The sequence below is a fragment of the Python bivittatus genome, unplaced genomic scaffold (assembly GCF_059951505.1).
Source record: "Python bivittatus isolate LINGU-HERP-01145 unplaced genomic scaffold, Pbiv_v1 ctg000310_np1212, whole genome shotgun sequence".
In the NCBI taxonomy this organism is placed as follows: Eukaryota; Metazoa; Chordata; class Lepidosauria; order Squamata; family Pythonidae; genus Python; species Python bivittatus.
Genome location: NW_028277054.1, coordinates 3160413 through 3174105, shown reverse-complemented (window position 1 = coordinate 3174105; position 13693 = coordinate 3160413). Strand labels below are relative to the sequence as shown.

Below are 13693 nucleotides of genomic sequence, written 5' to 3'. Positions count from 1 at the left end.
GTACCAGAGATGATCCTGTAAGCAGTGAGACCCGTAACAATTTAGCAGATTACTTTTGTACCATCACTGGACACGTCCTCCAGATTTCTGTGTGACTGGCTGTTAAAAGCAGGTAAGCAGGGCTAGCAGAAGATACAGCAACACAGCGGTTATTCCTAAACAATTAGCCACACAAAACAGATGCTACATTAGATACTACTATCGCAGGAACTAACCTGTGGGGGGTTCAAATTCCATCTCTGCTACAAGGTTGTTAGACACAAGCCACTGAATTCCACAATATGGAATAATAATACGGTATAGAGGTATTCAGGACTGCCGCACAGGTGACCAAGGTATATGTTCAAGAGTGCTTTATGGACGCCACGTACTGTTTGTTTCCCACTCTGGCACATTTCATTGTTTGAACAGCTTCACAAACACAAGGGCTTTCTATCCGTCTTCCCGAGGAAAAGGAGAGAAATACTCCCACAAGCTACCATGAAGCCAAAACAAAAGCCAAACTGTTGTCATTCAACATTTATTTGTTTCCTTACTGTCTCAAGGTGGTTCCCTATTGATACAAAGGTTAGAATCACAGACACAAGACAAATGGAAAAGAGGAAAGTAAAGGATCTAGAAAGCACTCCTTGCCTAAATACAAAGAAAAAAAACCCCACACAGGAAACAGAAGTGTGTAGTGCTTGCAAGTATTTTACAAACTCAAGACCAAAAACTCTATCGCTGAAACGCCTATAGCTATTTAAGTTTTGTATATAAAACCAGATTATTTCAAAAGTGTCCCCTGTTGGGTTGGTTGGGTTGGACTTTTTTGCAATTCTGGAAAAAAAAAAAGTTTTTACAAAAAAACATCCAGAAGCCTTGCAGATTTCAAAGGTTTTTTCTTTCCTTTTTTGCTTGTACATGATGAATAGCAATCAGGTCTCCTGATCTTGGAGAGCTACTATGATAGATTATCTAACATTTCCTCACATGTCCTAGCTACTACAAACAGGAGCAGGAGAGAGAAAAAAAAGGGAAACCTGGAGTGTATTCTAATACACAAACAGGGTGGGGCTGCCAAGAAAGGAGTTTAAGTGTTGGAAGGGGAGTGGAACTTAAGCTCGTTCACCACGGATGCGGCGGGCCAGCTGTATGTCTTTTGGCATGATAGTGACCCGCTTGGCATGGATGGCACACAGGTTGGTATCCTCAAACAGACCCACAAGGTACGCCTCGCTGGCTTCCTAAAGAATACAGAAAGACACAGTTAGAAAAGGAACTGATAATTACACAATCTGAGGGTAGGGGAATACACGCATGCACATGCGCGCGCACACACACACAAATAATGGAGAGGAAGAGTTAGTAGATCACATTTCACCTGGACTCGTACCCATCACATTCCTTCCTTTTGAGATAAGCAACATTACGCAGAGTGCAGATCAGGAGTAAAAAGATAAGCCAAAGAAATTAAAGAAGTTAGGAAAAAGGAAAGAACTTACAGCCAAAGTTCTTTGGGGTCAGAGTGGCCTAGAAAGACTGTCAAATAAATCATTTACACTAACACCATTCACTCCACCTTGCCTTAACCTTCTGGCCTTTCATATTATCCTGACCCCCATCACATCCACACACTGCTTCATATGTTGTTTTGTTCTTTAAACTCTCACCTCTCTTTTCAAGGATCTCATCAGCTTCATCCACCCACAACTTTCTCGGGCTTCCCCTTCCTCTCAACTCATTCATTAATTAATTAATTAATTCATTCATTCATTCCTTTGCAATTCAATTCCCATTCATTCCTTCTATATCACCAACCCAGCTCATACTAGTCACGCACTTTTATTTATTTAAATAAATTAAGGACTTATATGGCCACCCATCTCACATGGCAATCCTAGGCAGCTCACAACCACCAATAAAAAAACAGCCTTTCCCACCAGGCACCAGACCGACTAAGTTACCAACCTTCATCCTAGCCCAATGCTTGGGGTCTTCACTGCCTTCTGGAAGGCTTTATATTAGGCACCCATTCATTCTTGTCCTTACCTCTTGGTCTACCACACATACTTAAGTAGCCTCATTTCTACTACATTCAATTTACTTTTATGTTACTTTTGACATGTCCAATTTCCATATAAGAATGTGCTCTGATTTTCTAGCATCTTTTAGGAAGAATACTGTCTTATTTTGGCAAGTGCTGCTCTTTTGATATGGTTAATGTCAAAAAAGAAGGAATGATTTCAGGAAGGGGATATTTCAATTCTTTTTTTTTCTCCAAGCCTGTTCAATTCATCCAATAATGCATTCCAGGCTCTGGATTTTACAAATTCTAGAATGGCAGAGAAAGGAAAAACTCTGCTGAAATCCAGAGACCTCTCACTACAGAAGAAACCACGCTAAATAACAGAAGCTTATGCATTAGAAGATTAACACTGGCTGAAGCTTCATGGGTATGGTTTTAAGAAGGGTACAGGGTACAATTCTACAGCAGAAAAGGGGCTTTGGGAGGACATCTTAGAAATACATTTGGCTGTCAGTGGAACAGCTGCCTAAATGCACACTGAAACAGGAAAAGAGAGACTGTGAGGAAACACAGACCTGCAAAGCTCCGATGGCAGCACTCTGGAACCGCAGGTCTGTCTTGAAGTCCTGAGCAATTTCACGGACCAGGCGCTGGAATGGCAGCTTGCGGATCAGCAACTCTGTGGATTTTTGATACCGCCGGATTTCTCGCAAGGCCACGGTGCCAGGCCTAGATGGGATTGTATGGAAATAGTTTACATGGCTCTCCTCCAACAAGCAACTCCCCAGAAAGGACTCAAGGACTTAAGAATCAGGAACGTTCTTTCCACAGAAAAGTCATGAATAGTGGTGATCGAACAAAAATGGACGTACAAACGTCCCCAACAGACAAACCCTTCTTGGGCCTGGTCGGGTTGTAGGCCTGAGAGCAACTACCCCCAATTCCACCAAGGGCTTATTCTAAATACCTATAGCGGTGAGGTTTTTTCACTCCACCAGTAGATGGCGCACTTTTCCGAGCAGCTTTTGTGGCCAGCTGCTTTCGTGGCGCTTTCCCACCAGTGGATTTACGGGCAGTCTGCTTGGTACGGGCCATCCTGGGAGTTCCTTAGGATGCAAGACGTCTCCTAAGGAAAAGAGAAAACGAGGAGGATCCTCAGTTATAAGATGTTAAGACTCTTCTAACAGCCCTGTAGCACGTTTTTGCTTTAAAACAGTACATTAAGAAAGTTGCAGACAACTTTTGAATGTTTATCTCAATGTACAAAATCAACTCATTTCCTTGGAAAACAGTCTGCTTACAAAGAATATATCAGCTTCAGATAACTAATATTCTGAGTTCTGTACAACTGGAAGAGAGCATGCAGTCTCTGCTCCTACTCTAAAACAACAAGCAATGTTATAAGGCTATTATAAGACTCCAAGACATGCCCATTGAGCCCTGAGTAAGTTCCACTGGACTTCATGGGAATTACTTCCCATGTATAGTGCCCCAGTGTAAACACTAGTAGGCACTGATAGATAGAAGAGCTTCCCCCAGAGGCAAAATTCGCCGCTCTCCTGGTGACATTTGGGAAGTCTGAAAAGATCTGGCTGTTTCAAGGCGGTTTTGGAGAATTATTATTTTAATGAGGTTGTGTTTGTCCTGAGATTAAGAAATGGTGCTGGGTCTGTCGATTAGAAATGTATGATTACAATACGTCTCATTATTGCACTGTCTGCTGGCATTTCCTCTAACGTTTTAAGCCACTTACAGTTGCTCTGACTGAAGTAGCACAGTGAACAAATAAATGGGGATTAATGCGGTGGCAGGCAATAACTTTATGCTGCAGCGCTAGCAAAATCTTGTTACCCCTTAAATGTTTACAAATCCCATAAATAACCATTCGGGCATTAAGCAGCTCTGGATCCGCGCTTTCTTGTAGTGCAGCAACTTTTAACGAGCAGAACAGCTCTCTTTTGTTAATTAAAAAGGAGCAACAGCTCCTCTTAAGAAATGACTCAGTTGTCAGGGCTGGATCAGCGCCCAGGAACAAAAACGAGGGAGAGGCAAAGCGAAGAAAAAGCTCGGCAGCCTCATACAGTAATTCATAGCTAGATACAACTAGAGAGACAAATGTCCTGAGCCTTCCGGGCCACCGGACTTCAGCTCCCAGAATTCCTAGTTGGAATGTCCGTCCCAAACAACTTCAAGCTCGGAATTCGGGGTTGAAGGGGAACCTTTCCGGAGCCTGCCGGGTTGCGCGAGACAAGAGGAGACTCCACGCCCCAGAAGCCTTTGCGGCCACCGTTTCCTCCAATTGACTCTTCGGAACGCTGGGACACCGACCATACCCCCTTGCCTAGCCCCCCCCACCGCACGTACGCCGCAGAGCCAGCGCGCGGCCACCCAATCGCATTCTAGCCCGGGCTCGCTGAAGAGCAGAGGGGGGCGGGATCGCTCAAAGGCTCCCCGTAGACTGACACCGACTCGACGCCAATCAGCCTCCACCTTCCCAGCCTATCACGAAAGCGGCCGTAAGCGTCGCCCCCTCGACCAATCGCGGGGGGATGCAGACGGAAGGCGGGATTTAAGGTCTACGGGCGAGGGGGGGAGACGAAACGCATCGCCTCGAACGATCTCAGTTTCTACTCGCCCCCCCTTTTTTCCGTCTCCCCCCCCGCCGTCGAACGGGAGCGCGCGGGAAGTGGGGAGGGGGCGCGAGGCGGGGAGGGGGCCCGCGGCCGGCGGCGCTTGGCTTACCTGAGCTCGTCCGCCTCGCGCTTCTGCGACCGTGGGCGCCGTGGGTCGTCTCGCGGCCGCGCTCGCGCTGCCTCCTCGCCGACTTCCCGCCTTTCCCGTCTGCCCCCACAGAAAATGGCGGGTTCCAGGGCCAGGCTTTTTAACCATCATGCACCGGGGTTGGAGGAGGAGGGAGGAAGGGAGGGGGAGCGGCGGGTCAGCCGAGGTGAACGAGGCGCGCTGGCCGCCATCTTGGCCGGCGGCCGCCGCCTCGTCCTCAGGGTCCCCGCTCTTCGCCACACCGGCCGGCCTCCCCCGCGGGACCAGGCATCGCGCAAGCCGGGGTTCGGTTCAGCCCGCTTCCCTGATCGGGCCCGGAGGGACTTGGCGGCGTCGCGAGCTGTGCTTCTTGGCCCCAGGACGGCAGGGTTGAGGCAACCCGGGGGATAAATGGAGGATTTACAAAGCCGGCTTCGCGGGAGCCCTGTGGCGGGGCGGATCCCGGTCGGAAACGTCATGGATCCGTTGCCTTCCTGAGGGGAATTTCTATTGTCTCTCATCTAGGTCTCGGTTATCTCAGGGTTCCTCAACCCTGGCAGCTTTTAAGACGGGTGGACTTCAACTCCCAGAATTCCCCAGCCATCAAGGCTGGCTGGGGAATTCTGGGAGTTGAAGTCCACCCGTCTTAAAAGTTGCCAAGGTCGAGGAACCCTGATCTCTCTCTTACTATCTCTATTATTTCTCACATCTTATTATCTATATCATCTATCTGCACAAAGGGCTGTGTGTGTGTGTGTACATACAGTAGTGATGGGTGCACTGTTGGAAGAGCTGAAGGCTTTAGTAACTTTCTGGCAACAGAGATAAGGCATGCCAATTAGAAAGAAATCAGGCTATACTTTATTTGGAAAATTAAACTTGAGAATGTTCGAATTAGGCACGTGCAAACTTCTTGTTAATACATGACTATAAAAGGGTGTTGCACCCTTGGCTCAGTGCTCTTGCCTTGTGTGCTAAATGGGAATTTTTTAAACTCTGAATTACAGTATTTGGTGTTTGACCTGAGCAAGGAATGAACCAAAGAGAAGAAACGCTTCCAACAGGGCATTTCCTAGACACACACACACACACACAGTATACAGGGCTATGAATAGAAATAATAAAAATAAGTGAAAACAAAATACTACAATTGGTGGGCTCATCAATGGACTGTCAAAGTCTGCCTAATTTTACAGGTGGTATAACAAAGTTTAGCTATGTTCAAGGAGACTGAATCATGCTGACCTGATAACAATTGTACAAAAAAAAAAAAAAATTTCCCAGGTGCTTTACTAGGTAAGGAGTTATAAAGGGGGTTAGGGACAGATCATCATGGAGAAAATCTATGTGGTCACAAAGAGTCGACATTGACTTGAAGGTATGTAATCCATCCATGGCTAAAGCTTGGAGTGCTGGGGACATAGTAATTGGGGGCTCCATAATGCCAATTACTTGTATGACAAGCGTCCCATTCTGTGATGTTGAACTGTCAAATGTATAAATAACCAAGAAACTTCAGACTGCGCTGCCCTGATGATGTTCCCTTGCCTGGTCATGAAACGTCTGCAGGAAAACCACCAAGTCAAAGAATACCAAGAACCCAGCAGTTCAGCCCTGAGCTACAGGTGTTCTCTCCTCTTGGAAATGTGTTCTGTGCATCACGCTCCTTGCAGGATGTGTCACATTCACATGCCAGTCAAGTCACCCTCATATCATCAAAGAGTTGGCTTCGACAAACAGCGCCTGGTAAGCTTGGCAAATACATTAGTCTTGCCATCTTTAAAATGTCAGAGTAGCAAATGCCCATATGCTGCAGCAAAATGCCGTTCTCATCAAGGCACCCTTTGAGGGCCCTATAATAGGCACACGATTCATCTTGACCTCAAATGCTTCTTGGTAAGTGTTCTCATGCGCTGTGCCGCATTCTTGGAAGCCTTTCCTAGAGACCCAGCTTCCGTGCTCCAGTAAGATTGTGCGAGACCATCTGGCCTGCACCAATGCCAACCTCTCCTGGTTGTGCATTATCAGATGCGGGGAGACCTGGGAAGCAGCATTGCCAAGTCTCGTAAAGGACATGGTGCTTTGATGCTTCACGTTTGGAGAGATGCCTCCACTTTGCAGTTGTGTGTGGCAGGGATAATAACTAGAAGAAAACACATTGTGTAAGCGCTTGTGCATTAGGGCCTCTTCTGTCACGGCCATTAGCCAGTAAACCAAAGATCAAAGAAAGATCTAAGCATATACAGTACAGCATTCAGGGTTTTTTTTTCTTTTACTATGGATCCCCTTCCAATCTTGAAGCTAGGTAATAAAACTTAGGTACTACCTATACAGTTGTGGAGGGAACAGAGGGAGGATTGCTGAGACAGAATATGGGACCTGGGCCTCTCAAGTGCATTTTAGCTGGCTCATGCTGTAACGAAAGAAACCTTGATCTCTCTTTAATCAGCATAATGGTATCGAATCTCCAATGAATTCTAACTCAGAATCAGTTTTTGCAGTTCCTCTTTCCATGTTCTCCCACAGCTTTTGGATAAGTACCATATCTGATATCAGATGCATGTCCCTTTATTGTTTGATTTTGTTCAGTGTAAAGTATAGTGATGGATTTTTGTAGCACTTAGTGTTCTTAACTCTTCTCTGAAATTGGCCAGTGCTCTAGTTTTTGGCAGGAGTTTCAGAAGGAAAAATTTCTCCCCCTCCTTTCATCAATATTCAGTGCTCCATTTTTAAACATTTCCTGTTTCCATGCTCTCAAGCCACAGAACATATTTACGTGACCTATCACGACAGTCCCTTTCTCTACATGTTCTTGACTCCTTTTGTTCACTGTCTTCCAACTGGGACTTAGATGTTATTACACCCTAATCTAAGCTGTATTAATCAGATTTTAGGGAGTTTTGCCATCTAGACAGTACCAAGTAATCCCCTGAAAGACGACTTGTTAGTCATTTTCTTCATTCAAGCATCCCTTTGAAACTTAGTGGAAAAAGTCACCTTAAGACAGGCACAAAGTAAATTTTATGGCATGGTCTCCTCAATTTGGGTGGCTTTGTTACAAGTACAATTCAGCCCGTTATCTATGGCAGATGTTCCAAAGCAGTGTTTCTCAACCTTGACAACTTTAAGAGGTGTTGTCAGGCCTAGCCCAAGGAACTCCAAGAGACAATGCAAATTCAGTTATGTTTATTAGCTACAACCTCTAGCAAGAATCTTCCCAGACTAAAACCCCATCTCCCAAAGTCAGTCAGCCACAACAGTGTGAATTCCTGAGGGAAGTGCCAGTCTCATCCTCTTGTTCCTCCCATGCTCTTCTGAGGAGCTAAGAAAATGTTTATCTCCCTGAGCCTGGCCTTCATAATTCCATTCCATCACAGGTGTGGACTTCAACTCCCAGAATTCCCCAGCCAGCATGGCTAGCTGGGGAATTCTGGGAGTTGAAGTCCACACCTCTTAAAGTTGCTAAGGTTGAGAAACACTGTTCCAAAGGGATCAACAATGGCTTAAAATACACTTTAGGCAGCAGACAAGTTGCTGAAGAAGGCAAGTGCAATTTAGGAGGACTTGAGGAGACCAACTTGTCCACCTCACTCACTGGAGGACGTGAGCTAGAACCAGTTACTTTCAAAGTCTTATCTACAGGGTTGTTGAGTAGATTAATTTAGGGGAGTTCCTGTTGTACACTGCTTTCAGTTCTTAAGAGAAAAGGTGGGATATAAATGCAGTAAATAAAGTATTAATCTGCCATAGACACAAAAGTGTGAAATACAGGCAGACTGAATCTTGTACACAACATTTTCACACAGGCTGCAATATCTTGGAAGTAACTTTTTATTAAATGTTTAGTGGATTCAACAATGTTCAAGCAAAGTAGTCAGAAGTGGGTATAAAGTACCCAAACAATCCTGCAATAGGAAAGTTAGGAGGGGTGGGAAAGGAAGAAGAATGCAAACTTTCTTCAAGTTAAGATGTTTTAGGATTCTAAAATTGGTTAGTTCCAAGATGAGTTTTTTGGCATCTGGTTCCATCACATATTGGAAGCAATGAAAACAAACAGTTGATGACTCTTCCACTCTTCCTATCTTTCAGTAATCCTTTCTTAGAGTTACTGGCCACCAATGCAAATATTAAAAAAAGAATGACAAAGAAAGCCATATTTGCGTGCAGCACACACCAAACACCAAAGACAGATGCGTTAGGAGGCACAGACTTAACGCTGACTCCAATCCACACCCAGACACTGAATTAGAGCACAAGGTCTTCCATCAGGCTTTGCTCAAATTGGCATCCAACGCGCAGTCTTCAGGGAACTGCCAGGTGTCCAGCAACATTTCAGCAGCTCCCGTCATCAAGCGATTTGCCAAGATGAACAAAACAGATTTTTCTTGAGCTACCAAATGAAGAAGAAAGTTGTTTAAAAAAATTGCTAACAGAAGGACAGGTTGGCAATTGTTTTCCCTAGAGCAGCGTGCCTTCCCAGATGTCAAATGCTCCGAGTGTCCTATCCTGCAGGCCCGAAAATGTTTCATAGGTTCGTTGGCAAGACAACGTACCCCATTTATGGAGGCGGACTAGCTACGGTTAGGTTTGGTGGGGGGAGAGACCCACTCAGATAGTGGCTTAAAAATATCTCCCATATGCCTCAACTTAAGTGAACAGAGGAATTAACCCTGGGTTGTGGGCTGAGACTCCACAAATACTAGCTAGAACAAAACACTCTTTAGCATGAAGGGCTGCTAACCTTTGTAGTTAGTTTTGCAAATAACATTAAAATGCATCACACACTCATTATTTGAAGAGGCAGGATAGATGCTATTTTTAAAGTGTACATTCTAGCCTATTTAGGCTTCAGATTTGTCTTATGTGTACAAAGCCATTTTAGAAACTCTCTACGCCAATGTAACATGCTTTTTTGTATAAAAAAGGGTTTACGCATTCCATTTTTAGGAAAAGCAACATTTTACTGGAATGTTTTGAGAAGTAAAAAAGCAATGTGAGTCCTGTAGGGGCGCCAGTATTCTTTACAGCAGATACTTTTTGGGCAGAGATTTTTTAGAATATGACTTTAACAGAATAAATGAGCTTCAAAAATAAGTCTGATTTTACCTCTGTTGCGCTCTGAGCTGCTAGCCCATGCTCAAAGTCCTCCTTATGCCAAAGCTGCTTTGATGGCCTTAATTATCTTGTGTAGTTTGGCATCGTCATCCACAAAGCCATCTCCGTTCTAGAGAAAAGGAAAGATGAGAAGGAGTTTTTCTTCTCTCGGTTCTGCTGTATGAACAACAGAAGGAAGTTGCTGCAGTACCGAAAGAGAAAGGCAGAGGCTTTTCATGCCATCGCACGCTCTAGTTCCTCAAGGCAGATTTATTTCTCTTTCTGAAAAAAACATCCGCCCTTGGTCGCAACTAGATTTGCTCTTAAAAAGCATTGTTCTCGACGTAATAAAATTAGTAATTATGGGAGAGAGTAAAGGAGGAAGTCAGCGCAACCATCTTCTTGGACTATCATTTCAGGCCCTCCAAGAGATTGTGCCTGAGTTCTTCCACAATGAGAGATTTCCTACGTATTAAATGCCAGTTAAAGAAGTGTTACCGCCCAGTTCTTGCCACGCCCATGTGCTTGTATGCACACACAAAGAGGCTATTCTCTTAGCCTTAATGTGCATTGCCCCAAAGTTCAAAGAGATGTAGTAGTTCTGACAGACAAAACATGATTGTCTTTCAGACTGCCTTCTCTTGTACCTTAAACAGCCCTGAATCCAGACATCATGCTAAGCCATGATACGATTCATTCAGTTTTAGGCTTAACAGGGTGCTGTGTGACCACAGTCCCCAGAATTTATTTCATAAGGCATCACAACTTGTGCAGCTGAGCTCCCAACAACTCTGTTCTTTGGGGTCTTGGTTGACTTCAATACAAGAATGTGTGGAGTTGCTTACTTTTTTGGAGTGCACCAGCTTCCCTGCTACCGTCACTTCAAACCATCCTGTGACCTGAGGAGTCCCTTCGCTGCTCTAGATGGAAACAAGAGACCATCTCCCCTTAACAACCATAACCATGCACATCGCTTCTCCTTCAAGTGTTCCTCAACCACCTTCTCCTAGTCACGGAACCCAGATCCATCTCCCACATTCCGTCTATGGACTGAATCAGTCCTGCCGATGGCACCTGTTCTATTTCTGCAGGGGTCACCCAACACTGCGTCCTCTCTGCATCTTGCTCTTCGTGAAGGAACTCAACCGCTCTGCACACGTGAGAGGATTCTGCAGCAGAAACTGAAGCTCCCTCTTTTTTGGTCATGTACAGACTGACATTTCCCAAACCAGTGGTTTCCAGCTCTGTTGGAAGTTCTGGGCACCTCATCCAGAGGGACCAGGTTAGGAAGGAGTAATACCTGTCCTGTGGACTCTTGTTGTCAATTGGTGTAGGCCAGTGTTTCTCAACCTCGGCGACTTTAAGACGTGTGGACTTCAACTCCCAGAATTCCCCAGCCAGCATGAGGTTGAGAAACACTGCCATAGACAATACTGAGTTATACATACAGTAGTCCTATTTGCTGTAAAGCACCATCTGGTCTTTCAAGGTTTGCATTCAATCTGCAACATTTATAAGCAGGCTTGCTGAGCTATTCTGCTGCCTACACAGACCAGGGACACGCCTAATACTATCGAACCCTGCCAATGGTTCGATGAATAATAACCACGGTGGGTTCTTCTCAACAAGAAATCTCAGGTTTTGGGGAGAATTTCACTATGTTTCACAACATGCAAGGTGCCTGCAATAGATCAGACGTTTTTTGAAGCTGGTTTTTCAGATTACATCATGTATTTTTATAGGGACTTTGATCAAAGTGCAGTTGATAAACTACTTGAAACAGCTAGCCAAATGTCAAAATCTTTCTCCTCGCCCTGAATCTACTTATTTAGGAATCTCATGAGATGACCAGAAAAAAGGAAGGTGGAACCAGGAATGGCTCGAAAGACTCACAATTTCCAGCTCGCCCGGAAACTCTTTTTCGAGTTCCTTCTTGAGCTGTTGAAACTACAAGTGAAAAAAAGGGGAAAGTTGAGCTGTAAAGTTAAGAAAAATCCAAGCTAAACCAGTTCTCAGAAAAATGAAGGTACCTTGAAGAGAAGCATAGGGAAAAACGTGGTTACGAGATTAAGAGAACTCCCATGCCTGCAGGCTTAAAAGGTTGTTAAGAAAATAAATTTATTTTAATTTATACATTTGTACCGCTGCCCATCTCATTATGTGACTCTGGGCGGCTCACGATTAAGAATAATTGACATACCTTGGGTCTGTAGCCTCAGGCTCCACTACAAGCAAAACGAAAAGAGAAAATAAAATTACTTTCCACCTTGCCACCACAAGAAGCTGCCTTATCATCTGGCAGGTGGTAACTCTCTATTATGCTCAATCAGATCCCTGGGAGACTGGCATTCAAACAGGGGGATCCCTTTTCCTGTATCTGCAAACCCTCAAGCTACATTTTTCTTGGAGGAAAATACAGTTTTGGGTGCTCTTCTGCCGCGGTAAGAATTATAATTTACTTTGCAGGGGCTCTGAGAGCGCCATGGCTAGCTTTGGGCCTCAAGTGCCCAGGCCAAGCCTAGCCCTAAAGGCTCACAGGCCTTTTGCACGTCTCCCTCCCAAAGGAAACACATCCACGCCCCAGTGTTTAACATTCATGCGCGACAGCATACGTGGGCCAGCCTTGGCAAACCGCAAGTTCAAGCAAACGTTGGAGGATTTACTGCAGTAGCTCCTCTCCACCTGCCAGCACGAGGGTGAGCCCAAACCCCAGATTTTAGCCCAGGATGCTAGTCACAGGATCCAGTGACATGCAACCCCTAAAATATAATCCAGTAAACCATGGTTAAGTTACTCAGACCTAACATAGCCACCGTTCTGACGTGCCCCCCCCCTTTTTCGTGCAAGGTGACTGAAGGGCACAGCTGGCTGGCGCTCAGGTTGCAGAGGGACCGCCGTATTCATTTCCGCGCGCCACCCCCATCTTTCGCCGCCCTCGAGAGTCACTTTTTAAATTTTATTTTATTTTTTACGACCCATGCACAGAGCAAAAAACTTAAAGGCCGCAAGGTTCCGAGGCTGGGTCTTGCGGCCGATAAACGCGCGCGCCTAGTCCGCGAAAGCCGGGGAGGCGGGGACGCTCAAAGGCTCCGCACCGCGCTGTCGGGCGAGGGGAGCACCCGCGGAAACCACGCCTAAGACCCCCTCGCCGCCGGAGACGCAGACGCCCCGGCCGGCCCGGCTCGCGACGGGGCCACCCGGCTCGAAGCCCCTCGAGGGCGCAGGCGACCCGCGCGGCGGAAGGAGCGGGCGCCGCCGGCCGCGCCCCTTACCAGTAGACCACTTTGATCCTGACCGCCATGGCCCCGCGCGCCACCTGCCCGCGGAACGCTCAAACCGCCAACGTTCTGACTTGGAACTTCGCGTCGGCCGGGGTTTTAACCCGACGTTCGGACGACACCACCGCCTGGGAAAGAAAGGGGAGGCACCGAGAAAAACCTCCCTCTGCTCCCGCTTTCCTCCTCGAATCCCCGCCTTCGCATCAGCCGGAGGGACGAGCCGCACACGCAGAAACCCCCGATCGACCGTTAGATTTTGTTTTTTTTACGTAGCCGCGCAGCGTTATTGCCAACTCGGAGGCGAGGCTCCCCCTTCCTCCTGATAGTCTGGCGGCCGCTGCGGGTCACGTGACAGCTGCAGATGTAAGCATTGGGATTCTTTTTCTTCCTTTCTTCTCTCCCCCGCGCCCGGAGGCGGTGTAAAAAGGAAGAGCGCTACAAAGTCGATTACTTAAAAAAAAAACATTATTAACGGAATGCATGCATGAAATGAGCGAAGGCAGGAAGAAGCACGCGTTTAAAAATCCCGAAACGTTGGCCGGAGGCGGTTCTG

General features: G+C 46.2%; 2 protein-coding genes across 2 annotated transcripts; both read right to left on the bottom strand.

Annotated features, from left to right (window-relative positions):
- Positions 1 to 504: 504 nt before the first annotated feature.
- On the bottom strand, positions 505 to 4909 carry LOC103048532 (histone H3.3A). Its single transcript, XM_007426980.2, has 4 exons — positions 4751 to 4909; positions 2976 to 3134; positions 2584 to 2737; positions 505 to 1226 (listed from the first exon to the last, which is right to left on the bottom strand). The coding sequence occupies exons 2-4, from the start codon at positions 3101 to 3103 to the stop codon at positions 1098 to 1100; spliced, it is 411 nt and encodes a 136-aa protein (XP_007427042.1). The 5' UTR covers positions 3104 to 3134; positions 4751 to 4909; the 3' UTR covers positions 505 to 1097.
- A 3674-nt stretch (positions 4910 to 8583) lies between these two features.
- SELENOW (selenoprotein W) lies at positions 8584 to 13323 on the bottom strand. Its single transcript, XM_007426979.4, has 6 exons — positions 13135 to 13323; positions 12063 to 12087; positions 11756 to 11809; positions 10708 to 10782; positions 9875 to 9992; positions 8584 to 9158 (listed from the first exon to the last, which is right to left on the bottom strand). Exons 1-5 carry the CDS (start codon positions 13161 to 13163, stop codon positions 9918 to 9920), a joined length of 258 nt encoding a protein of 85 aa, XP_007427041.2. The 5' UTR covers positions 13164 to 13323; the 3' UTR covers positions 8584 to 9158; positions 9875 to 9917.
- Positions 13324 to 13693: the final 370 nt, after the last annotated feature.